Source organism: Zonotrichia albicollis, chromosome 1, assembly GCF_047830755.1.
Source record: "Zonotrichia albicollis isolate bZonAlb1 chromosome 1, bZonAlb1.hap1, whole genome shotgun sequence".
NCBI lineage: Eukaryota > Metazoa > Chordata > Aves > Passeriformes > Passerellidae > Zonotrichia > Zonotrichia albicollis.
This window is the reverse complement of record NC_133819.1, coordinates 29,707,331-29,734,448: the sequence shown is the minus strand read 5'-3', so window position 1 is coordinate 29,734,448 and position 27,118 is coordinate 29,707,331. Positions and strand designations below refer to the sequence as shown.

Below are 27,118 nucleotides of genomic sequence, written 5' to 3'. Positions count from 1 at the left end.
AGACCTCATGCATGTGCTTGAGCATGAAGTAGGTGTTTCCTCATGCTGGGAAGGCAGCTGAGACCCATGGGCAGGATGATAAATTTGAAGGGCAGAGCCAAGGATTCACATGGCCCAGGGGACACACTGACTGGGGTCTCTTCTAATACAAAATGTAGAGAAAGAAAGCCACAAACATCTTGTCAGAATATAGTATTCAACAGCACAACACTGGGTTTTCATAGCACTGGCTGATGATTTGGGGATCCTCAGGTCACAGTCACAAGAAATCACGCATTAAGAAAAACACCAAAGCAGACCTAAGACAAAAAAGACTTAACACAGGCTTCAGAAAGGTGCAGAGACATAGAGAAAACTAGCAACAAGACTCAAACCAAACTCACACCAATATTGGTGCACACAGAGAAGGCTGTAAACTGAAAAGAAACTCATCAACCTCTCTTCTAAAGGGCTGACTTCTCTCAAGCATTTAAAAGAAGTAACATACTTTGTTTTTCTAATTTTCTGTTGCTGAAGGCATGAAATAGCAGTGAAAATAAATTACAAGCCCTATATCTAATGCTCAGTAATATCTTCCCAAGATTTCACCCATGTCTTATCAGAAGAAAATGACTAATGTATAAGTGCAACTTGAATGCACTGAATGTATCTTTCCTCTTAAAAACATTTCTAGAGAACTAGAGGATTTTATTTATGGAAACAAAACCTAAAATGAAAGGATCACTTTAGCTTGCAAATTACAAACCGTTGAACTGCTCAGACTTCCTTTATGCATGAAAACACATCTAAGGAAAACACATGAGAGAGTAGTTATTACAAGCAAGTACAACCCCAAAGTCATATTTAATTGTTCTGCCTACAGTAACTGAAGGAATTGCAGAAGGGTGTAACTCATTGAGATTCAAGACATCACAGAAGATGCTTCCTTTCCAATGTCCCTGGCCAACCTCTATCCCAGACTGTGTCTAGCATTTCCTTAGCCTGATCTGTCTGTCCTCAGTCCTAATTCTCACTAGAGGTAATCCATCATCTTACAGGATGAATAAAAGCAGTAATCTTTGTCTGCCACTATGAGCCTGCAAAAACTGTAAGTGATCTCTATAGAGAACTTCTCCATCCAACCTAAGAATAGCTCAGATTTTGCAGAGCAAATCCTTATACAGAATGACAAAACATACTGATGTATGAAGGACTCAGTGAATTTTAAAATTCATTCTATAATTTCTGTAGTAGAAAAAAAACCTCATTTCTAATTTCAAAAACTCTTAGACATATAGCACCTAAAAGCTCTCACAAAAAAAGTAGGAATTACTACTGATTTACTTCCTGGAAGTATTTTCCTGACTTGCTGTAATTTAAAAATCAAAACAGTGATTATTTGTTTTATACAGTACATGTGAGGAAGACGTTTTTCTTTATTAAAACCAGCTTAGCCAACAAAAATGAATCTAAAGATGGAGAACAGTCCTGCAATTTTATCTACATGAGCTGCCACACTTGGACTTAGCCATCCCTATCACAAACAGCGACCAAGTTGGAAGTTTTACCAGCAAATTGCTACCAAAATATGAGTTCCCTGTATTGTGCTTGCACTATACAACCACACTTTACAGGAGACCAAAGCTGTTAAACTCTGAAACTCAAGTGTTTCATTCATGCAAGAATGGTAAAGAGCACTTCAGTGCAGTAAAATGACCACCATACCACTGCACATGGGTACTGGACTCTGCTTGGCTTTTTATTTTGACTTTTGCAGTCTCTTACAAGATCTACAGCTACCTTTAAGAACTATGGTACAGTGAGTTCAAAAGGGTTTTCAGGCATGGTAGAAGATTATTGCACTCCACAAACTTTTCTCTAGGGAGAAAAAATAGATTTTTTTTCCATTTGTCAATCTTCCTCTCACACACCAGCATTACCTCTGAGTGATCCTTGAGTATTTTATTTATCTTTCAACAGACAGTTACTACTTTAATATGTAAGTACTGTTGCAGTTGAGGAGAAGAGTAATTTTTAATCAACACTGAATCACATGGAAAAGTAAACCATTTCAGAAATCAAATCTAAAATTTAATGGGCAACCATCACAGTTCACACGTGATTTATTGCTCATAAAATATAAAAATGGAATTACATCACCTGTAAGCTCAAATAGAGAGATAGATGTGGGTGACTGCCTATTGCCTTATGAGCCACACAGATGTAGGAATTCTTGAATTTGCACAGGAGGAATGAGGACAGAAAATGAGGAATAAAAGATGATGCCTCTTAAAACATTCTGAATTTAACAGCACACAGCCATTCAATGCATGATCTAATTCCTCTGTCCTAAACAATAACCTTAAGCCTACAAAGAGGTACATATATCTGCACATGACTGTAAGCAAAGTTTAATAATCTTGTCTAGAGGTTAAAAAAATTACTCACTAATTAGATCTAATTAAATGTTTAACCCAAGTGCCTCCACCATTCTTCACCAAAGAAAGGTTTGATTGTCACTGACTGAATGCTGCTAACGCTGTTTTTCCCAGTACTGCACTCATGAATCCCTAAAACCAGTACAAATTCTGTATATGCTGTAATTTTTCAATCTCCTCCTACACACAGATATATTTCCCTTGCACCTTAATGCAATTTTATTTGCTTTATATTTCTGAAATTTTGAATTTATTTTAGGAACAGCCATCTGAAAAGCAATTGCAAACCAATTCTTACAGAAGCTGTGCTAATGAATTACTGGGTTATTGCTACCACCTGCAAAGCATAAGAGGGAAAGAATTTAGTCTTGCAAAGGTGCTCAGGCATACTCTGACACATATTGCTCTGCTGTCACTAAACACATCTCAGTCTTTAACAGCAAAAAGCTGCTTGCACACCATCTGTTCCAAAAAATGCAAGCACCTAACTATGTGGAATTCATAGGCACGAAACAATTTGTTTAAAGCTTAGATTTCTTTTAATTCAATAAAACCACAGTGACTTAGAGCTAATAAGAAAAGCACAAAACATGTATTGTCTGAGCAAGCTACTCATACTAGAACCACCTAGAAAAAACAATTAAGAGAATGTGAACTCAATCTGCAAAAGAGCAATTTTTTTTTTTCCTATGTTGGGTATATAAAAGAAGAAAGAAGTACACATATCTGATTTTGTTGTGAAAGCAATGCTGACTTTTTCAAAGGAAGCTTTTAACCAGGTAGTACAAATGCACATTCAACTCAGGCACTTACATCGCCCATGATCATCATCACAATACCTGAGCACCTCGAAATTTCTTCTTTGCTTTCTTAATCCTCACTCCCTGTGGGAAGATTCTGGTTGCCCTGGCATGATTAGCAGTTAAAGACACACAAAAATAAAAGCATATGCTCAAAAATGCACTTCACAACATATACAGATGAACAGTTGAATAGTTTTCTTAGAAGAAAATTCTATAGGTGACTGCTATTCTGGATATATTTTAGGTGCAAAACCACCAAAGCTGGCTCTGCTCAATCATGTCAAGTCTTGGAGTAAACCAATACCTAAGTTAAATCAGATCACTAAGCCCAGACAGGAGTGCATTACCATTACAGAGACATTCAAGCCCCAAACTGGTATTTTCACAAGGCTCTGACCTGTATTTCCTGCTGGAGAACACTGCTCACCTCAACCATGCTCATCCTGTAGTCTGCACCAGACAATCTTCTGGAAAACACTTTGGTGTCCTTCTGTCCCATATATGTAAGAATCCTTCAAGTCAGGATTGAAGAGAAGATGAAAGCAGCATAAACCTCATCTTGCCAGACTTTGGATACAGCTAGAGTCAAGTCCTAAGATTTGCTTCTGAAGGTCAAAGTGAAGAGCAAGGTCTCACAAGGAATCAGTAACAGGTAGAGATCCCTATTGAGGTCCCAGATGAGCATTTTATCCACAGGAATACCTTGTGTGTAGCTATTGTGGATACACCGCTTGTGCTCAAAAACATGTATCAGTGCTCACCAGTTTCAGTTATTTTTCCATGGTCTCACAATCTACCCTCTGGTACAAAACAGGCCTTAGCAACATTGACAGATTATAACAAAGATGAGTGGCTGCCCTGAGATCCAGAAACAAATGAAAGTTGAAAAATATCCCTTACAATATAATAAAAGCACTTCAAGAAATCTGAGTTTTACAAAGCAAATCAACTGGGCTGGTGGGGGGGGCAGGGAAGTAACTTATCCACAGATTACTATTTGTGAGATCAGAGAGGAAAAAACAGAGGATGTTTCTAGCAATAAAAACCCCTTGAACTTGCATGAACTTGAATTGATCTAAATGAATAATCCTATTAGATCCTCTTAACTTTGGCCAGGATATAATTATAAGGATTGGAGACAGCAGGACCAAAACCCAGTGGGGGTCTGTCTGCAAGGCTCAACTGCACTTGAAGGAGATTTCCTATTGCCCAGGGCACGCAGGAAGACAGAGCTAGTTTACAAAAATACACTTGGCAACAATATGTAAGGGATTTTACATACACCCAACACTTCAGCTCAGCAAAAAGACAATGGCAGGGGTCACCACAGGTCTGTCAAGGCTGAACAGGAACCAATTCCTCATCGGCTCCCAGAACAGGAACTGGGGGCTGGGGATTGAACAAAACCATGAAGCAGCAGGTTCACAAACAGGAAAGAAGCAGTCCCCTTTTCAAGCAGTCATGGAAGTTATAATCATGGGTTGCTGCACATACACAATTTATCTAAATTTAAAAAGCCTACCAGCCTGCTTTAGGCTGTCAAACATAAAGGTAAACACAAAGACACCACTTCTTGCTGAGGAAATCCCTAGCTGAACCAGTGAGATGGGAGCTAGGAAATAAGTCATAGAACTATGCATACGTGTTTGACCTATTATTTTATTTTCCCCTAGACAAAATGGAGTGGGTCAGACAGGTTTCTGACCCTGCCAGGCCCAGGCACTGACTATGGGATCTTTGACCTCTGCAGAGTACACACCCAGAATTCAGGCAACCCTCCAAGACAGAAGTGAGGTAGGTCATTTGAGAGAAAACAGTGAAACCAGTTCAGCATTTCCTCTCCCTCTCTTCCTTATACAAAGACTGAGAGCTTCATGGTGCACTCTCCAAGGCATAGGGCAGTCTCTTCCCCCCAAACTGTCCTGAGAAAAAGGTTATTGCTCTGTACATTCTTCCAAAATGAATGTTACTTAATTAAAGAAATCCTTGTTATCTTCTTGCATGAATCTTACCCCTGACAATTGCACAGGGCACTGAGGATCAGCTACACACTGGTAACAATAGCTATCACAAATCCCTGTGAGCACACCTCCATGCAGTAAAACCAGCAAACTGCTGGGGAAAAATGTCACCACTGGCTCCTGCTTCACAAATCACAAGTACCAGATGTAACACCTGATGAGGAAATAGGGAATTTTTAATATGTAAACATATTATTTAAAATCAGGAAAATATTCTGAAGCACAGTGAGGTTAACATTTCTTCTCCCTCTGTAATACCCAAAATACATATTATTAATTACCAAGCAGTAATGCACGTCTTAAATATGTGAAACAGATACAGCAGATAAAAGAAAATGCATTAAAGGGAAAGACACAAAGGCACAGAACCTACATTTCATGTTCCAGTGCACTGCTGAGACAACGACTCCCTACACTGCCTTAAAAAAAAATCACTTGTTGCCTCCATGCTTCAAATTATGTTCATAAAATGGAGGCAATGCCACTTCCTCACACTCTCACAAGGATAATCTGAAGATTGTGAAATATTTGCATATTACAAGATTGAAGGTCACACAGAAGCCAGGTAAGAGTGAGAAACATGTTTTAACTAGCACTGAAAGTATTTTATTACCCTTGCAGATGGAACACTCCTGTAGCCTTAGTCACCAGGCGAGATCCAGTGAGGCTGCCAAGGAAAAACTGTCTGTTCACTCTGTGAACAAGGGCAGGATGGCAATAATGACATTCTCATATTAAATAAAAGGAATGTCATATGCATACTTTTCTGTGCTGAATGCATGACAGTTTTTGTGGGTTTTTTTCAAATGCAAAAGGAAGCTTGAAGGCTGTTATTTAATAGTGCCACAGAGATTATTGGGGCACTGTAGTATCACAAAATTTGTTCACAGCAGGTAAAACTCGCACCCTGCAGTGAACCAACAAAAGACCACTTAAATCCTAATTTCAGCCTTCATGGCTGAGCCAGTGACATACTTCTGTTAGCACTACATGGGGATCGGTTTCTGGATCAGAATATTAAAAGCACTTGTGCTTCAATGGCATTTCCTTCAAGACATTTTTGGTTGCCTGCAAAAAACGTCAAGGGAATCTGTTATAATCTGAAGTCCAAATCAATTTCTTTTACTTACACTTGTTGATGCAAGTAAAACTAGATGGTGGTACACCCCTGTATTTCCATGATTTTTAAAAACATGGCAACGTACGCAATTTGGCTGTTTAGTTAAAATAAAATTGTATCACATTTTGGGTTTTTTTACTCAAATAGTTACAAAGATACACCATATTCAGAGAACACGCTCTTCTATGAGAGACTTCACCATTTCTGAAAGTGAGTCAAAAAGTCATCTACAGGTATCAAAATAGAGAACAAAATCAGTATTAGAAAGAGAAATTCCAAAACGTATTTAAATATTTCAGTGTGAGACCTGCAAGTACTAAGGAACGGAAAAATTCGGCTTGCTGATAAAGCCATGCCTTCAAAAATTAGCTACAGGGAGAAAATGGGTTTCTTAAAAGGAAGGATACAAAAAATACACATTAAAGAGTAGAACAAAAGAGGGTAAAAGTCAGCATCAAGTATCAGGGTCCTGCTCTTTTCTCTGGTATAAACACAGACAAATATCAAAGATGTTAAACCTCAGTCTCTGTCCCTTGGAGGGGACAGGTCCCTGTGCCTACCCGAGCTTCCACTGGAATAGTGGAAAGTTGGATCTGTAACAAAGATTATTTTTCCACCAACAGTTTAATTTTAGAAAGGCGCCAACAAAAGGCACCGCTCTGACCACGCTGAGCGCGTTCCTTCCCCTCCCGGTCCATCAGCGCCCGCTTCCTCCTGCGGACACGATGCCGTGGCACGAACACGGCTGCATTCGGCCGCTCCAGCCGAACAAAACGCTCTTCCTGCCTGGGAAAAACGAAACAACAAAAAGCCCAACCACCCGACCAACCGCTGCCATAAAAAGGCAGGAAAGCAGGAGCACGGCAGGAAGGGCCGGCGTGCACAAGAGCCCGCACCGCCGCCCTCCCGCAGCGGACCCGGCGCCGCCGGTGCTCCGCAAACCCGAGAACGGCGGCATTTCCAAAGCCGGGCTCCAGCACCCACACCGGGGCTGTGCCGCCGCCGCCGCCCGCCCTGCCCCGCCATGGCCGCCGCTCCCGCCCGCCCGGCCGGAGCTGCCCCACAGCAGCCGCCGTGGCCTGGGCAGCGCGGCCGCGGGGCTCCGGCGGGGCTCCGGCACGGCTCCCGCCCGGCGCTCTCCCCATCCCGGCCGCACCTGTCCGGTGGTTGCGCGGTCCGGGGCGGGGAGGGCGAGCGAGCGCGACGGCAGCGGCGACGGCGGGAGACAATGGAGGAGTGAAGGACGGACACATTGACACACGGGCGCCTCCGCCCGCCCAAACCACTGCCGGCACCTCCCCGGGGAGGAGAAACGAACGAGCAGCGGAGAAGTCAAAAAAGGGAGAAAAAAGAAAAGCGTAACGCGTTTCTCGACTTGAAAACAAGGGATAAAAGCGGACAGGCTCCTTCTCTCAGGCAGCACCGCGCGGGAAGCTGGCGGAGGGCGACAGGCTAGCACGCAGTGCCCCCCATCCCTGGGCACGAATGGTTCGCCCCGCAGTCGGCCCCGGCAGGGCGGGGCTGCGGGCGGAAGGCTCCGTGAGGAGCGGGGCGGGGGCGGTGCCGCGGGCGGGGGCGCTTCGGGCGCCGTCCCGGGCTGATCCCGCCTTACCCTGCGCGGGGGTCGCGATGGCTCCCCCCAGGAAAGGCGACCTGAGCGCGGAGGAGAAGGACTTGCTGGCAGTGATCGCCACAGGTGAGCCCTCCCGGCCCACGCCGCTCGCGGCCCCGGGCCGCAGCTCCCACGGGCCCCGCTGGCCGTGCCCCGGGAGGGGTTTCGTGTCCCCGCACGTTGGGGGCGGCGGGTGCGGCGCCGTTAGCGGCCGCTCGCCGCGGGCTCCCCTCGCCCCCGCCGCGCTGCTCGGGTCACGGCGCTGAGGCCCGCTGCCTCCCCGCCCCGGCTGCGGGCCGTCACCCTTCTCCTTCTCCCGGGCGGGCAGAGCGGCTGTGCCCGGGCGGGGAGAGCGGCGCTCCCCTCCCGGCAGGCCCGCGACACCCGGGCAGTGCAGCGGGGGCGCGCTGCGGGGCTGGGGAAGCGCCGCTGGGCGGGTCTAACTCTGCCAGGGAAAGCTTGCATCTTACCGGCAGTGTCTGGTGATATTTGCCTCATTATTGGTGTTAATGTCCACTGCCAAAAAAAAAAAGGAAAAAGTTTTCTTGGGGGTAATCCAGTCTTCTAGCGTGCTGTGAGATTTTTCCCATGTGCTGTTGTCAGACCAGGGCGTCTTTGCAGATGCGTTATTCTCGCATTTCCAGCACTTGAGTTTGTTTGGGGTGTTGTGCACCTCTCATCCCTTATAATGTTCTATTTTCCTATTCCTTTTAGTGGCTTATATTGTCCTCTTAGAGAGAGGAGAGGGCATCAATGTCTCTCTGAAGGAAGGATGTCAAGATGATAGAGCCTGGTGCTTCCTGGTGGTGCCAAGCAACAGGACATGAGGCAAGGGGCAGAAACTGATGCACAGAAAATTCCACTTGATTAAGAGGAAGGATTTCCAGTGTGTAGTTGGCCACACACTGGAACAGATTAACCAGGGAAGTGGTGGAGTCTCCCTCACTGGAGATACTCAGAACTGTCTGGATGCAGTTCTGTGCCATGTGCTCTGGGCCTGCTTCAGCAGGGAGGTTGGAGCAGATACCAGGCTACTGTGGTCCCTTCTAACCTGACCCATTCTGTGGTTTTGCATTTCGTGTGAGTGTCACGGTTTCGTTGCACTATCTGTCACACATGCTTGTTGCCAGGGTACTTTCTGTCATTTAGGTTTCCTGGTCCAGCAATGTGAATTTCGTAACCCCAACTAAATAGTTACCCTCTAACTGGTATTTTGAAAATCATGAGCAACGTTCATTAGTTGGAGGCAAACTATAAACATTTTGTGTTCTATGCATTTCTAGATGTAGTTTCAAGGCAATTTGAACCCATGAAAGTTTTACTGGTTTTGGTGCTTCACTCTCAGTTGTATTAAAACGTTCCTCTGTGTCAGAGACACAAGCATAGGACAAGGACAATGAGCAGTGAATTTGTTGTGGACCAGAACCAGTTTGATTGACTCACTTTAATAAGAGTTTCAGACCTTGGTCTTGCAGAAACCTCTGTCTAACTTACCTGATGCTTCTGATTGGGGTGATGAGATAATTCAGCTTAGAAGAGGCCTCAGGAATTCTCTAGGCCAACCTCCTGCTCAAAACACATCAGCTGTGAGGTCAAATGTGATCACTCAGGGCTTTATCCCAGCAGGCCTTGAAAACTTCTAGGGAGGAATGCTGCACAGTGTTGCTGGGCAATCTCTTTGCCTTACTGGGTTCATAGTGAAAGTGGTTTTCCTTGTCTCCAGTCTGAAGCTTCCTTTCATTTCAGCTTCTGCCTGTTTTCTCTTGGCTTCCTACCATGCCACCACTATGAGGAGCCTGGCTCCAGCTTTTACCTCTGGCCAGTTCTAGCAGTCTGACTGCCACCAGTTTAATGTCTTGTCTGAAAATCCTTCAGTGTTTTCTCATACAGAACTCTGGGTTTGTAAATGCAACTTTGCTTTGCTTGTATTAAAATTTGCTTGGAGATCAGCCCTTGAAGACTTTCTCTTACTGATGTTTGTTCTTTGGCTGGGATATTCTTCTGAAAACTGATCCAGTTCTTAAGAAGCTTCTAACATGTTTAGAATATATGTATGTCTGGGGGAGTAAGTTAGTTCATGGTTCCATGACTGTCAGTCTTTATTAAGTGTGTGAGATGACTCAGGTAATTGTCTTTTTTTCCTGATATTAATGAATTAAAAGAAAAATGGTAAAAATCCATGTAGTGTAGTTAAACCACATCAAAAAGCATGAAAATAAATTATTTCTAGTATTTCAATGGGATTTTTAGCCAAAACTGAAGTTGCAAGAGCTGTTTTGCTGAAACATTGGTGGATGACTTTTGAAAGAGTGAAGATAAGCATGAAAATAATTAAAATAAGTGTTGCAGTACTTATTTTTATTAAGCACATCACTTCTGAAAGAGCTTTGCTGATGATTGAATCAGTAATTAGAAGTTTCTGTTAATTTGCAATAATATTCTCCAAACTCAGACTCTTGGAATGTTCTTTTATTTCTTTATGCCTGTAGAAGCTGTCTTGGCAATATCTGAATTGTGCTCCAATGGACTTAAATCATGTTCTTAGACCTCTGGCTTAGCCAAAAGGATTTTGGTAGGGGATTGAAAAATAGTAGAACAGTAGAATTAAAAAACAGGTGTAGCCTGTTTTTCCTGGCACATTTTTTTCAGACTTCAGTCTACTTATGTGTTAGGCAATTTTTAGAAATGTCAATGATCAAGCTACCTGGGTCCTTGTCCTTTCTATCTCTATTCTCTATTAGCAAAAAGGAAATTCATTCCACTCTTGTGAGTGTGTTAGATTGCAAATTTCAAATTGAAACAGGAAAAATGATGCGAGTAAATGATGAAGCATGTTTCATTCAAACCAAAAAGTCTTTAAAGTGAGGTAGTTTCTTTTTTTGAGAATGTAGACTGCTCTTTTAGACTAAAGAGGCCCCAGAAGAGATGAAAGCACAACATTTGTTAAAATGCTCAGTATCATGATGCTCATTTGGAGCCGTTCATGTGCTGTTTATCAGTGTCCCAATTTTGTGTGTGTAAGTCAGTTACTGCACAAAAAATGGATGTTTACTTGTAGTTCATGCTTTTCTTTGATGTTGTGAGTTCTTGGCTTTTACCTTCTAAAACATAACACTGTTCATTCCTAAGCTTCTTCACTGAGTGCAATTAATTTATTGGTGGTTAATCTACATCCTAAGCAGGTAACATACAAAGATTTTGATTCTAATGAGAAATGGAAATGACCATTTTCCTCCAGATTCTCAGTTTATTTTATTTCTCACCCCCTTTTCTCTCTGTGTCTTTTTATTTAAAGGAAACACTGAGGAGGCTGGAAGGCTACTGGGGAGCAAGAATGTCCGTGTCAATTGCCTGGATGAGGTAGTGCAAACCTGTGCAAGCATTATGCTGAGTTTAATAAGGAAAATGCTAGCTGTGAAGGCCTTCCTGTTGTTAAATAACATTTCTCTAACAGCAGTTGCTATAGCCCTGAAAATCAGAGTTACTCTCAAGATATTTCCAGCATGCAGCTGAGTAATGAACCTTTGAATAGTTCTTACTGTTTTTTAAAGAAAGGTTCAAGATTAATGTTACTTAAAGTACTAGAATGTATTTTGTCTCAAGTTCCAGCCTGAGCTTTGTCTGTAAGGTAAATGCTGCAGCAAAACACGTGGGGGTGCTCCCTGACTTCTTGTCACCTTCACAAGCAGTGAAGTCCCTGTGCTTGTCCCTCTGTGGCAGGCACAGCACCTGTCCAGTCCCCATGCCATGCTTGGGTCTCGTGGGCATACTTGGAGGGTGAGTAGCTCAATCAGAAATGGAGCCACAGCCTTTTATACAAATGGGTGTGGTAAACATGTACCAGATTAAATCCTGAAGTGCTACCTGGAGGTGGGAATAAGGTTATGGAGAAGGAACCTTATGTGATGTTCATGTTTCCTCTTATTTGTCTTCTTACAATGTTTTTTTAAAGCATGCAACATTAATATGAAATGTAGCATGCAAGCAAAACTAATTCCCCATCATGCACTTTAAATCTATGTATAATTTACCCATTTAAATGTTAATCTGTGGTTGTTTTCACAGCTTTATCATTTCATAGGTATCACTGGGAAATTCTGGGAATGTGTCTAGTTCAGCCTCTGACTCAAAGCAGCTTCTGCTCCAGGGTCAGATGAGATTGCTCTGAGTTTTGACATGTCTGGCCTTGTAAATCTCTAAGGATGGAGACTGTAAAATATTTCTGGGCAACTAGTTCTACTCTCCTACTGTGATTTCGGTGAAAAAGTGTTTCACTTGTGTCTGAACCTCAGCCCAGGCTCAGTGTCTCTTGCCCTTCTACCACCACAAGTGAAGAGTTTGTCTTCTCCCTGTCAGCTCTGGCAGGCTGCTGTTGGGTCCCACAAAGCCATTTCTTCTCCAGGCTGTGCAAGCCCAGCTCCTGCAGCCTCTCCTCACTGCACAAGTGCTCAGGTTCCTACCATGTAGTGGTGGTACTGCATTGATTTTGTTGCAGTTTGTTCATGTCTTTATTGCACTGGAAGGCTCAAAATGGGACAGGGTACATTGTAGATGTGGCCTCATAAATGCTGAATGGAGTAAAAATTGCCATTTTTTCTACCAGGTATCTTCATGGCATATTGTTAGCCTTTTTTTTCTCCCAACAGATCAATTTTCTGATTGTTCTTAAGTTAAATACTGAACCTGAATTTCTATTGTATGAATTTCAACAAGTTTCTGTAAAACTAGTCTGGTTTACAGTGAACTTTAGGAACCCAAGACACAGTATAAGTCTGGTTGTAAGTGTGCTTTATTGTATGGACATCAAAAGGTTTTCCTTAAGTGTAGTTGCTGGTTGTGCTCAATGATGGCAGCATTGCTGCAGTATTAGTGCAACATCCAGGATTAGTGTTAAAAGGATGTGGCTTATTCAAAAAAACATGTCTGAGTTATGCCTCAGGCTACTGTTGTAGAAGAAAGAGAATTAACAGTATTTACCTAAGGCTCCTATCTGGCTAAATACAAATAAGGCCCATAAAACTTTATGCAATGGACTTCTTGCAGACTCTTTTTTACTCCCAAGAAGTAAACATGGTGTGTAATCATGCACATTAAACAGGAGAAGGTTCAGGTTTCTTAAATCCATCAGCTATTTTAGTGTTACAGTTTTTCTTTTATAACCCATCTTTGCTCCAATGTGTTATTCTAATATCTATACATAAGTAAGATTGTGTGAAATCCCAGTTAACATCAGCTTAGTCTGTTATTTGTTGTTGCCACAACTGGAGACTGCTCTCAGTGCATCAGGTCTTATTTTTTTTCTCTGTTGCCTTAGTTGCTTATCTTGAAATTCACATTTACATTACTACCGTTACTTATTTTGTTAATGTTAAGAAGTGAGGAAGCCCTGAAGATGGAACTTAGATATTAAAGGGGGAACTCAGTTCAGTTAGGAGCTTATTTCCATCCTTGAGGACTTCTTTACATGAGAGAATTCACAGAATGAGCCCAGGTTGAATGTAATTCTGTCTTCTACCTGTGGTACAGCAAGCATGCAATCACAATTTAGTAATTTTGGGCTGAAGAACTCACAGCATCAGAAGCGGGTTGTTATATGGTGCACTTCCTAATTTAAAAAGAGCCCACACATAATCTGTTCCTTTCATTTTTGGTTTGACTGTATAGTCTAATTGCTTGGATCCACTTTCTTGTAGATTAAAAACTACTAACAATCAGCTGTCTTCTCTCTATGTACCTTTAGACAAGGACCAAGTCACATTTTAACATCTTCCAGATGCAGTGACCTTTTAAGTATCTTGCCTGAAGTTATGTTTCTGCAGCAAGTGAGCTATAATAGTGGCTCTTTTTCAGATCCTTTCCAGTTGTTTTGGCTTTTTACTTTAAAAACATACATAGGAGCTGGATGCAGTATCTCAGCATTGCTTCTGCTGTTGGTACATGTATTTAAAAATAAAAAAAAAATATTACTTTCTAAGTCTGCTTGCTTTTCCTGCCCTTGTTCCAAGACTCCCTCATACCCTTCACCTCCTGCTGTCTGCTGAGCTCTGCTGGGAGTGTCAGCACAGAGTAAGATCCCTTCACTCAAACAAATTTCCCAGATGCCCATCTTCCAGAAGGTTGGAGATATCCTGCAGATAAAGTCTGTGTTTTCTCAGCACCCTTTCTGACCAAATCAATTGTTTTGTTGTGCCTTAATCACTGTCTTTATGAAAACAAGTGCAATGGCTTTTCTGCAAAACTGGTCTTTAATGGTTTGGCAACTTTAAAACTTCAGGGACAATTAAGTTCAGGTGTCTTCAAACATTGGAACAAATAGATGGGCTGTAGAAATAGATGAAAAATAAAATCAAATATATTTAACTTAAGTGCACACTTCTTAGTCATTTTTTAATGGAGTGGTTGATAATTTGGAAACTTAGTATTGAAGAAAGTGTTCAGAACTTTTCTTTCCTCTGAGAGCACAGAGCTTGTAAATACTGTGACTTTTTGTCATCCCTTCGCTGACTTGAACTCCATCTGCAGCATGTGGCTAAAATATTTCAGATTGATATAGAAAGGCAGGCTCAAGGAAGCACATGAGCTTTCCAGCTGTGGAAGTTTCCTCTGGTCATGTTGGTAGTTAAGGTTGCAAAGGAGTAGTGGAGTACTACATCCCTTGTTTTCTACAGATCAAGCCAACAGACTTGACCTGAAAAATACATCATTTTTCTCTATTTAAAATAACTGTAAGGTTGTTCATAATCTTCTTACAGAACTATCATCTGGCATTAGCAGCATTACTTTCTTCCTGTAGTTTGGTAATTGAGCTGTTCAGTTTGGTAATAGATCATTTAGAAACAGACTGCTTCTCTATGCTACAGAACCAAACACTTCCTGGGAATTACAGCAGCAGCCTGCTTATTCCTGGCTGAGATATGAGCAGCTTCACTCATAGTGAGTGTGTTCAGTGGAGGGGTCCTCAGGTAATCTACCTTGCTATCCTAGTGTGAAAATCCTATGCTAGCAGAAAATGCCATATCCTTGGCCTTTGTTGAGGAAGAAGGGGTTTGTCTTTTGATGTTTTTTACATAATACTTCAAAATATACAAAGCAAAGAAAATTCCACTGCCAGTAAGAATTATCTGGTTTCAATTCAGGTTGCTGATTGATGTAGGCTTTAACTTTTCATCACTGCAGATGAACTGAAATCATCAGAGGAATCATCAGAGGAATCTAATGTGTTACATATGTGAAACCAACAGCTGAGCAGGATGACTGTAAAGGAGAACTATAGCTGTGATCGACACTTAGTGAACAGTATTTCATATTCTAATTAGTCCATACTTAGCTACAGCTAAAATTATTTGTGCATGTAGCTCTTGACCTCCTTCCAAATTCTGCTTTTGGGAAATTAGAGATGTGTAAGGGTAATCTTATTCAAAAGCTTGAAGGGTGAGATTTCTAGAGGCTTTCATTCAGTGAAGAATCAAGTTGTATTTCTAGACTAACAGCATTCAGTACAAGAGAGGTGATTTTTGAAGAGATACATCAACAAGTATTTCTGCCTTGTAGCACCTGTTCTTTTTACATCATTTTTAGCCATGCCCCAAATACTGTCTCAAGTAAAAGTCAAACCCAGAGTTATGTGTTTTGTTTGTAATTTTCTGACTTGAACTGTTGCCTGAATCTGAAGGGTAAAATAAGACACTCTTCTGTGTTAATGTGGGGCTACATTCCTCATTGGAGGAATGATTCCAGTTCTCCCTGGAGAAGGGAGAGGTGGATGCTTTAATATTGCTGGCATACAAGTGTCTACAGCACGTTTTCAGCTGGGGTTTTGACAACCCTTTCACTTTCCTTTTTTTTTTTACTTTTCCCACTCTATTTAAATAGCTGATGCTCGCATGTGCAATGTCTTAGTGTACCCCAGTAGCTGCTGAGGGACTGCTCCAGTGTCATCCAGCCTGTATGCCGCATCTTGGCAAGGTTCCGTGGCTGAGAAGAAGGGTGAAGTGAGCATGGGAATGTCGGGAGCACTTGGATTGCACTTTTTGCTTGAGTAACACAGGTTTATGTGGCTGCTTCAGTGGTGGATTGTCATCGTGTTAGCCACAAAACAATACACTCATGATGTCTGTTCTTAACAGATTATGAGTGTTTAAATGTTCACAGAATTGCGAGGTCTTGTGCCAAATATGCATATGTGTATTTTTTGTTTGTTTGTCCCTCTTCCTGTTCCCTTCTTGTCCTGTGTTTCTCCGTTCCTCTGGTTGATGAAGGTTGAGCAGGAGTTTTGTTGGAAACTTCCTTTGTAGTTCCTAGGAGGCAGAAGGTTGCTTTTCCATTTTATTATCTTCATGAATTTGTTTTTATTCATCCTGTTCAAGCACACCTCAGCTGGATGCTGAAGAGAGATTGATCTGCTTTCTTCTTCCTTTGTGCTGGTGATGGAGTCCAACCCCTCCCTGGTTCTGGTACTCATCTGTCTGACCCTCCACTGACCCCATAGTCATTGTTTGGAGGTTTTTTAGTCAACTGACTTCCCCCCCATGGCAGCAGTTCTTGGAATCCCATTCCTCAGCCTGCTTTTGGGCTATTTTCAGCATGAGGAACTGGGAAGCATGGTCTGTAATGGCCAGGCTGGCTGAGACCTGTTGTGCCAGTGGGGCCTTGTTGGTTGGTGAGCTGGAGAACCCAGTCAAGAGAAGTGCCAGGTAATTTTTAGAGGCACTAAAAATGCCTCTAAAAATGCCTCTCCAGCAAACTCTATTCCTCTTGAATGGTGAGACATACAGGAAATACTTGCAGCCCTGCAGAAGAGAAGTTACCATGTAACATACCTACAAAAAACAAGAAAGCTGGGAAGGATTTACTTTTGTCCTGGGGAGCAAGATTAAAAAGTTTGATTTTTTTGGTCAGAAGAATGTTGCATGGTAACAGCTAGAAAAAGGAGCCTTCATCTGATGTTTCATAGGGGAAAAAAATTTGTTTCATCTGTATGCTTAATAAACCATCTGTAAGTTTTGTCTTTAACATACATTGTATTGACAATCCAAATGTCATCTGTGAGAAAACAGACTGTTGCTGGACCTGTCTTTGACATTCAGGCTGAGAAAAGTATTTGCAGTCAATCCAGTTTCAGTGTAGGGACATAATACAGGATACCCAGCATTTCCAGGTAAATTTATGTCTTGCCTGACCCTTTTGTTTGCTGTGAATGTGAAAAACTGATATTAATGTGATTTCAAATCCAATTTTATAGCAACCATCCACATATTTCTGCCTGATACGTTTTTTTGATCCACACCACAGCCTGACACTTCCAAAATTAAATCAAAGGATTTTAAAAAACAGTTTTCTGGGAGGAGAGGATAAAACAATCCCAGTTCTTTACTTTGTCATATAATCTTCAGATCTTAATTGAAACAACTGGCTTTCAACATATAACCAAACTAAAAAGTCATTGTTTTTTAAAAATCTTTCTCCCATCAAAAACTGTGCTGTGTTTGTATTCCTTTACTGCAGTACCTTTCTGTGCTGCTAACGGAGACAAATCCCTGCTGTGACTCCAGGCTGGGATTGGCCTGCAAAGTTGCTTTTGATGTAACATTCTGAAATGTAATATAATAAAATATATTTTATAGTAGGACAGAAAGTATTTATTCAACATTTGAGGTACCCCAAATAAAATCTAGGAAAAGCAGTCTTGTTTCATATTCATGAAGGGATCTCTTTAGGTATTTTGGATCTTCGATGTTATTTTATATTGCAGTTTTCCAAAATTTGTGGGTTACTAAAATATAATGCATCAAGTAAGCACTTTCTGTTATTTTCAGTTAGGACGGCGAGTAATGAAACTGTAATACCTTAAAATTATTATACTTTTAACTTTTCCAACTTCCCTCACCTTTAGATTTTTTTGAAAATTATACTGGTAAATCAAACTTACTTGGGTTTCGCTCAGTCATAAATAGAAACAAGAAATACATTAAGGCTCAAACTGACAATTACATTATTTCAGAATATCACATTACCAGGCATTTACAGAGATGCAGTAATGTTGTACATGAGTGTGCTCAAGCCCACAGCCTTGACTGGCAAATAAGGAACAGAATGCCATTTTGATTTTCTTGAGGAACTGACTAAAGCACTCTCCTGGCATGCAGTGTTGGAGTGTGTTCTTGGACAGTTGAAGTGTCTTGGCTGATAACATGAATCCTGACCTGATGTTAAGTAAAAACAAACAGCATATTGGAAAAAGCATACTATATTCTGAAAATGGAGTGTCATGCAGTTTTATCGACCAGCAGCGTGTTTCTCCCTGCCCTGGAAGAGAGATAGAGAGAGAGCCTGCACTAACAGTTCACCCTAGTTCTGAAAATTTCCTCAGGGGTTTGCCCAGCTTTACTTTTATAACCCCACCTCAGTCCTCCTGTGCTGAAGTGAATCCTTTTTGTACTGGGGCGGTTGAGCAAACCAGCCAGGTTTGTCCAAGTCTGGCATGAGCTGTGTGTCCTTATGAGGGCTGTTGGAGCTCTGGCTGATCATGGACACAGTGCCAGGATGGCAAAACTATCAGTAATCATGGCTAAAAATGAGCAAGATGGGTTTCAGAGACTGAAAATCTTTGTAATGTTTAAAACAACAAGAGCCTATTTCTAATTTTTTTGCTGCTTATCATATAAGCCACAGCAGGGGAGAAAAGAGTAACATAGGAAGCTAAGAAATTTTCTAAACCAAGCTTTTCCAACTGGCAGAAACATTAGCTGTCTTCAACACTAATGTCTTTCATAAAAGAACAATGATAAATTGACTGTAAATGGTTTTCATTTGTTAAACCATGCTCTGTTTTCAGATCTATAGCACAGCATAATAAGAAAACTGACATGGAAGTCTGCTGCATGTTAGTAACCATATTTTTTCATGAAGATTTTGTGAGGGTTTTTGGTAAATAACATACTATGTGAGGCTTTGGTAGTTATATTGAATATGTATGGCCAAGTGAAAATGATCAGTGGTATGAAGATCAAGACATGTAACATTCTTTTTTGTGTGCTCCTTGCTTCTCCTTCCTTTTGCCAGCATGGCATGACCCCTCTGATGCACGCAGCCTACAAAGGGAAGGTGGACATGTGCAGGTTGCTGTTGAGACACGGAGCTGATGTGAACTGCAATGAACATGAGCATGGATACACCGCCTTGATGTTTGCTGGACTTTCAGGTAACTTCTTACTACGCTCAGAGCACTGATTTTTATGACATTAATGGGTACAATTTGCCATCAGTTAGTAATTTAAAAGTGTTGACATGCTTTTATTTTTCAGGTTTGCTGTTATTTATATGATTCATGCAACTACATTATGTTCAATAAAACCCTGTGGGCAGTGCAACAGGAGAGCCTCTGTTCAGACTCATATGAAAATTTCTTTTGTTCAGCATTTTGAGGCATGCAGTCTACTTGTCCTGTACCTACTTTGTCCTGTTTGTTTGAGATCTCAGCATTCACTTTCCTGGGACAGTTTTCTTACTTAGAAAAGTTTTCTTTTCTTACGTAGACTGTGTTACACTGAAAATGATGCTGAACCAGTAGCTTTTGGTAATATATAAGACTTCTCAATCCAGTATTTTTCAAATTTTGTCTTTCTCCTACATTATTTTCCAACTGTTGTATGGGCTTTTAAAAATGTACTTAGTAAGTTTTAAAACCATGTTTTCCCAAAATAATTTTCACTCTTCTCTTACATTATTATTTTTTTTGTGGGAGTGCTTACAGCTGTGTATATCTTCTCCTGTCTCAAGTGGTGGTTTGCAGTTTTCCTCTTGCTATTCTTTTCCCCTGATGGCTGGTACAGTAATTTCCTTGAGTAAGAAAAAGACATTACATTAAAACATGGTTCCTTTTGGAGAAAGTATTTGATTTTAAGTATCTTCTTTGCTAGGCCACTTACATCTTACCAAAAATTAGATTCTAGGGGAGTCAGGGTTCTTAGCAGGTAGAGTTTAAACTGCCTTCATTCATCATAGCTATTAAAAAAAAGGCTTCTGTGTGTGCATGAACCTTAACTAGATCATCAGATTGTTTTTCAGCTACAGCTTTGGTAAAAAGATTTGTGAAATTCCAGTGTTCTGTGGTATTGAGCAATATCACAGCTGCAGCAGATAGATGAGGACGAACTCTTAGAGGCTGTTAAATGACTGCAATTTTATAGAAAATGCTGTATTTTTACCATTTTCTCACAGCTGAGCTTTTAGCCTGTCATCCTGGGTGTGAAAGCTTCTAAGTGTTGACTTTGGAGTCTGTTATTTGTGAGCACAAAAGGTACATGAGCACTACTGACGCAGTGACTTTGTTTTTAAACATTCATTTTCATCCACCATCCCCTTTTTGTATTCACTTTTCTGTACTTAGCATCTGCACAAAAATGGATAAAGTAAGAATACCTTTGAAAGCAGAACCAGCAGGAGTGGTGACAAGTGTCCTTTTTTAGTCTCTGAAGGGCACCAATTAAGTCATCTAATCTTCCCATCAAATTTTAGCTCCATTTTCCTTGGTATTTAGCCCAGTCTGAACACCCAGTTCCCACTGGAGAAAGGAACAATCTGTTCTGTTCACTGTGTTCCTGCTACATCATAGTCCTGAACGTGTTTTTCTTCTTAGAATAGCAAATGTAGTTGAACTGTTAAACTAGATTAGTAGAATTTCCTTTCTATACTGCTGTCCTGAGGGACCAACCTCTAGTGTAGCTACAGGAGTAGGACTCCCATAAGCTCCACAGGAAGCTGAATGTGCACTACAGAGAGCAGAGTTACACCTGCTGGAACTCTAAATAAGCACATGCCTTTCTCTTAATTCATGCTTAAAATAGTGGCATTAAGAGCATTCATTTTCCTCAGTGTTGTTCCTGGTCTTCAAGAAATTCAGTACCTCTTTTTCTGAAGCATAGAGAATTACAAGTTCTGATTTGTCCTTGCTCATTCCCCATATCTTTCCTGCAAATTCAGGAAACAAAGAAATCACCTGGATGATGTTAGAGGCTGGAGCAGAAACTGATGTTGTCAACTCTGTGGGAAGGACAGCTGCTCAGATGGCTGCTTTTGTGGGTAAGATGAAAAGAACTATCATTTTCTAAACTCCTAAAGAAGTGAAGTGTTAGAATCTGATGCTTTTTCTTGGAGAAACATTATTTAATGACTTATTCGGAACTGACATGTTGTTGATCTTTATTTTCCACATCTCATCCTGTAAGAGTCAATTTGTGTCCTATTCCCATGTTTGATTTCCTAAAAACACAGATGATCTGAGCTGTGAGAACAGGTGCTACACAAGTGTGTAAGTTTTTGTAATGCCACTGCTTTGGAGATAGTAAGAGGAAGCTGGTTGCACTGGAGGGATCCAGAGTGCAGCACCAAGTGCTCATTGGAGCTTCTCTTGTGGGAAAGGACGACTGTAGTGCCGGGAGTTAGGAGCTCAGCTGAGCTTTGCAGCTGTGTGCTGGCAGCATGCCACCCCCTGCCCTTCTTTCTCCCTGGCTTCTGGGAGAGGGACAAAGTCTTGGAACCTCTTCTGAGGCACTCACTACTTACTGACCTGGACTTCACTGGAATAAGAGAAAGATTTATCATTCCAGCATGTGAAGTAATCCCTGGCAAAACATGCAATAGGCTTTTTTGCTGTTGTTTTTTCTCTTTTTTTTTTTTTCTCTTTTTCTGTTTGTTTTTATAAGCCCTTTTCATTTTTTTTACCCTCCTTGACCTACTAGGTTTCTGGCTAAATGTCCCACTTTGTCTCTAGCAGGGAAAATTGATAAAATATTATGAGGTTAAGTGGAGTCATTTTCAATGGCACAGCTATTGCTTCCCAAAAATGAAGACCTGTATTTTCTTTCAAACACAACCTTCTCGTGGTGTTTGAATGCCTGAGAATTCCCTTTCAAGTCCTTTTGGTGGTCTGAATTCAAGGCTACCTTGCCATTTAGATTTACTTACTTGAATAGTGATTTAGTGCTGTTTCAGTTTCCATTATCTTATTCTGCTGTTTTAAAGAAGAAAAGGCTGACATTGCTCACTTGAGGTTCAAGCAGCCAAACCTTAACTATTCATTTAAGTATAAGAGAAATCTATTCCTATTACTTATCCTTTGGATTTGGAGAATCTTTCCCATGTGATGCTGTATGGAGTGAATGGGGAATATTATCTCCAACATAATTTTTAAGAATTCTTGTAAAAATCTCATCACATCACCAAGGTAGCATAAATATTTTCAGGCATACTGAGATACACTACTCTGTAAAAGTCTGAACATTGGAATCTATTCCTGTTCCTTTTTTATTCTTTGTCCAATCAACATTAATTCATCTGCCTGTGTGTGGGAAGTGAGGATACTTCTTCCCCTGTCATTTGTCTTACACTGTGCTCTATTAGCTCAGAACTGTCTCTTCTAAAACAGTGGAGGATTTTAAATGTTGGAATTTGATTGGCTGTGTCTTCTGGTGATTATAGGATTAGTGCCAAGACAAATCAATCAATTTAAAGAATGTGGTCCTGAACTAGAAAAGATAAGTTTTACTTTCCCTTTAGTCAAGTAATCCATTGTATTGTCAGATGTAGAAAACAAGAAGAGGGTGTAACTTTTCTTATCTTGTTACTTTCATTACAGTCCTTTTATTTTTTGTAAACTCTAAACCTGTTCTGTTCTTATAACTTCTCCCACCTTAGGTTAATACAGTAATATCTGCTTGCAGGTCTGAAAGCTTATGAATCTCAATGCAAATGTCATTAATTTCAAAAGTACAAAGTGGAAAAATATTATCTTGAAAAATTATAGCACCAGTATGAGACTACTAGCATAGTATAATCTGGGGAGAAGTGACTATTCTCCTAGTTGTGGCTTACCAGGGAAAGAGAATGCAGGAAGCAGACAGGATATTCAAAATTAATTTTCATGAGGGCTTTCCCTGCTGGGAGTGACTAAGTTAATAACACTCTCTGGTTAGAGCTACACACAAGAGAATGACAAGAGTTGCCTCTTTGCAGTGCAAAATATATCATGCAGAGCTCCTTTGCATGTGGGTAATTCTCACTTGTATTGCTTAGATTACATTTGGGTTTAGGTGGTTTTGGGGTTTTTTTCCTTGTTATTATTTCACTGGTGATTTTTTTTCTTGTGTGCCTTTAGGTCAACATGACTGTGTGACTGTCATCAACAACTTCTTTCCACGTGAAAGGCTGGACTACTACACTAAACCACAAGGCTTAGACAAAGAACCAAAACTGCCAGTAAAATTAGCTGGACCTCTGCATAAAATTATTACTACTACCAACATGCATCCTGTTAAGGTGGAGTAATATGTAAATTGTATTTGTTGGTGGGGGAGTAGTTTCTGTGTGTCAGAAAGCCTTCTGCTCTTCTACAAGTTCAGCTGAGATCAAAAGTATTATCTGCTAATTCAGCTACTTCTGAAAATGAGAAATAAGCAGGCTCAATGTTCAGATGTGATTAAAAAATTATTTCAGTGTTTGTATACACCAGAATCTTGAACTAACACCTTTGACTGGAGAGATTCTTACTTCTTATATCAGTAACCTTAAATAGCTGTCTTTTTTGGCTTTATTACTCAGCCCCACTTGAAGTGGAAACATACAACAATTTCCAATCTTAACAAAATCTCATTGTTCTCTCAGTGCTTTTCTCAGCATGTATCTTCCTACCTTCATCACTGGTTTGCCACAGTAACATCTACCACTGCTGCTGTTTCTGAAAGTATGTGCAAGAGAATGTTTATTTTACTTCCCAGGACATTGCTGACAATAATGTCTTTTATGGTTTGCTCCTCCAGTGTAGTTCAGAGAAATGAATACACCTAAATTAAAAAAAAAATTCCTTGGGCTTGCCAGTCAAAGTCCAGCATTTGTTAACAGTTTCCAGCCAGGTATCTACAATACACAGAGGCAGTAGTGCACCAGTGGCAGCTAATTGAGTGAGTAGAGCACACAGTTTCCTCTTAGACTATTTTATCCAGTGCTTTACTAGGCTACAGGAAGTACTCTACAATTATGTGAGGTTGATGTGTTCTGTGAAACTGCTTACATCATACAACTCCTTAAACCATACAAGACTGTAGTGTTCAAAAGGAAAGAGATTTTAGGATAGTGTATATAGTTTCTATAACTTTCTTTAGAGGTAGTTTTGATTCTTCAGGTTCTTATTCTAAAGAAAATAAACTTGCTATTTTTAATACTAGTCTTAGTTGTAAATGTTTTTCTTGTATGGGAACTGTGATTACAATATGTTGAATAAAAATGGTTAATAATGACTGGGAAAAGAGAGGGAAGACTGCATAAGAAGGAAGTAGAAGAATAGAAATTCCACTGAAATTTAGCTACAATGAGCTGTATAAGGTTTCATACCCGTGCACAAGTCTTAACTGGATTACATTTTCTTCAATCTTCTAGATCGTGTTGCTGGTGAAAGAGAACCCTCTGTTGGCCGAAGTAGAAGCACTGCAGAAATGTTACAGGGTTCTGGATCTCATATGTGAGAAATGCATGAAGCAGAAAGACATGAATGAAGTTCTTGCTATGAAAATGCACTATATCAGTTGCATCTTCCAGAAATGTATCACATTTTTAAAAGAGCGAGAGGATAAACTAGATGGGTTTATCAAAAGGTGAGTATTTCTACAGAGAGGTCTCAAAGCACATGTATGCCCTGGTGTTAGAGATACCAGGAAAAAGACAACTGAAGGAATAGATTGGATTGGTTTGGATAAAGGCTATGGCAAATAACTTGTTAAGTAATCCCAGCTGCATTTAGTTCAGGGTGGCACTGTCTGCCTTTTTTTCTGTGTGTGAAGTGACGCTGTCCTTTCCTGGGTAGAAAGGAAACATTCCTGGAATTTCAGTTCTGCTTTAACTGGTTAGAACTTGGCATTTACATATGCACCATGAAGCAGCAAACAGCAATGTGTGATTGAAAAAAAGGGGAGTGATAGGCTTGAAGAAAGAACAACTCAGTGTCCAGTATGGTTCATCTGGGGAACATTTCTTGTGCCCTTTTGCTCTCCAGCAGTCATGCAGGTTGAGGTTTTTTTTTCAAAAACACCTAAAGAAGTGAGAACTGCAAATCCCACAGACTCTGAATGAAACTTATCCTCTTAAATAACTTAGACAGATCTTCAAAATCTACTGAGTTACAAACCAGCTGCCTGATCTTACATATCAAAGGAGGATCACATTTCCTATACACCACTGTGGATTTTTACTGAAATCCTCCGTGAGAATGAAAATAAATTATGAAGTCAGCTTTCACATACTGAAATTGAATAGTTCATCAATGATCCATATTAAAAAAACAGTAGCCAAAGAGGCATAAGGAATATAACATGTTATTATAATGAAGTGGAATTTGTGTTTGAAGGTATTGTTCATTTGTCAGTGTTTATTATGACAATGATAATTTTTAAACAGCGCAAAGCATTTTGATATTTTAATCAGATGTAGATAGTAGATAGTACCTATAGATTATTGTTTTTCTCTGTGGCTGAATTGGTAAGTCCTGCTTTCAAAGCATTTATATATTGTGTGTTTCATAATGATTGTGCATTAGAATAAAAACACTTCCATTTGCATTTTAACATATGAACTTAACATATGAAGTTGCCAATTTATGAATTCTTACCTATAATCTGAAAGGGGACAGAGTACAGCATGCTGTATGTGTTTGTTGTTGAATATTTACCATGTGATTTCTGATTTTACATGCATTTTATAAAATTTAGCCTCTTGAAGGGGAGAGATAAAGATGGTTTCCCTGTGTATCAAGAGAAGCTAATTCGAGAAAGTATCCGGAAGTTTCCTTACTGTGAAGCCACGTTGCTCCAGCAGCTTGTGAGAAGTATTGCTCCTGTTGAAATAGTAAGTAGTTTGAATAGGGACCTTCTCCTGTGAAGAAAATCCTTTCTCAGTAACTGGCATAGTAAATCCAGATTGAGACATCTTTCTGTCCTCAACTTCTGCAACATATTGCAACCCTGCAACCCTTAAGCAAAGGGTTTGATGTCCCTAAACTCTCTGGATCTGGATTTTACTTCTTATATTGCAGGAAAATGCTCTAAAGTACTTCAACTAGTATTCTTTTCATGTGTCCATAACAAATGCTTAAACACCTCAGCTTGTAAAGAAAACTGATGCAATTTTATCTTGTCTCTAAGCTTTCTTTTCCTCCTCTGGTATGTCTGTTCAGTTTTTCTATGCCAGTTCACTTATTGAAATGGTAGATTCAGATAAAAATGTGTCTTAATTTGCACTCTGTTTTCACAATGTCTAAATTCAGTTTAAGATTGAATAATTTCCTAGATTTAATGCATTCATTTGTTCTATTGTACACAAGAAGTTGGTAATATATGATGGTAGAAACGTTCAGTGGGGTTCCTTTTATCACAGAGAGGGAGAGCCAAGATGATGCAATGTGCAGCATAATTTAGATCTCAATTAGGCAATCAAAATTACAAGTTAAAAGTGTAACCTCAGTTGTCCTCTTAGGTCTTTGCTAGCACACTCTTCATTTTAGGACTCTTTATTGCTTCATAATAAATTTTACACAAGAGTGGCTGTTCTTTTTTAAGCATGTTCCCTCTGGTCTCTGAGAGCGAGATGTTGTACGCACAAACACTGGGGAATTGGAACAATCTTGTGACGTGTTTGGATTATTCAGAGCCAATTAAAAATAGCCTCCATCTTAAGTGGCTCCAGGTCTGCTAAAATGTCCTGAGGCTTAGTGCAATCTCTACTGTTTGCCTAAGCCAGGAAGATAAACATAGTGTGAAAACATAAGCCATTGTGATGCATTGCAACTTACTTTAGAGTAAACATTTTCTTTCCTGTTGCTTTTTTCTTGGGAGAGCCTGCAGTCTTTCATGCCTTTAAAGCAATGATGGTTTATTCCATTGGATTTCTGTCCATTATGCAGAGCTGGAAAGGAGGACATACTATAATTTTTATTTATGTGGAAGCCTTTGACCTTTGTCATTGCACAATTACTTGGATTCAGTCTGGGCATCTCAGTGTTGTCATAGTAGTTATGACTGTGCATATTCCATGGTAGTCTGACAGTTGAAGGAATTACTTAGAGTCAGAACAACTTGGTGCTTTTTCTTCAAATATTTACA

The 27,118-nt window shown here is 40.3% G+C and overlaps 2 protein-coding genes across 2 annotated transcripts in view; one reads left to right on the top strand and one right to left on the bottom strand.

The window, feature by feature from the left end:
- BZW2 (basic leucine zipper and W2 domains 2) overlaps positions 1–7,675 on the bottom strand; it is a 55,910-nt gene extending 48,235 nt beyond the window's left edge. The window contains exon 1 of the mRNA XM_005480841.3: positions 7,518–7,675. The gene's annotated coding sequence lies outside the window, so the exon portion shown is untranslated. The remainder of the gene's footprint in view (positions 1–7,517) is intronic.
- Positions 7,676–7,831: 156 nt separating this feature from the next.
- Positions 7,832–27,118, top strand: part of ANKMY2 (ankyrin repeat and MYND domain containing 2) — a 24,080-nt gene continuing 4,793 nt past the window's right edge. Inside the window, exons 1-7 of the mRNA XM_005480840.3 lie at positions 7,832–8,057; positions 11,269–11,333; positions 19,035–19,173; positions 20,955–21,053; positions 23,128–23,288; positions 24,405–24,619; positions 25,730–25,865. Coding sequence (XP_005480897.2) covers positions 7,847–8,057; positions 11,269–11,333; positions 19,035–19,173; positions 20,955–21,053; positions 23,128–23,288; positions 24,405–24,619; positions 25,730–25,865 — 1,026 coding nt within the window. The 5' untranslated portion in view covers positions 7,832–7,846. The remainder of the gene's footprint in view (positions 8,058–11,268; positions 11,334–19,034; positions 19,174–20,954; positions 21,054–23,127; positions 23,289–24,404; positions 24,620–25,729; positions 25,866–27,118) is intronic.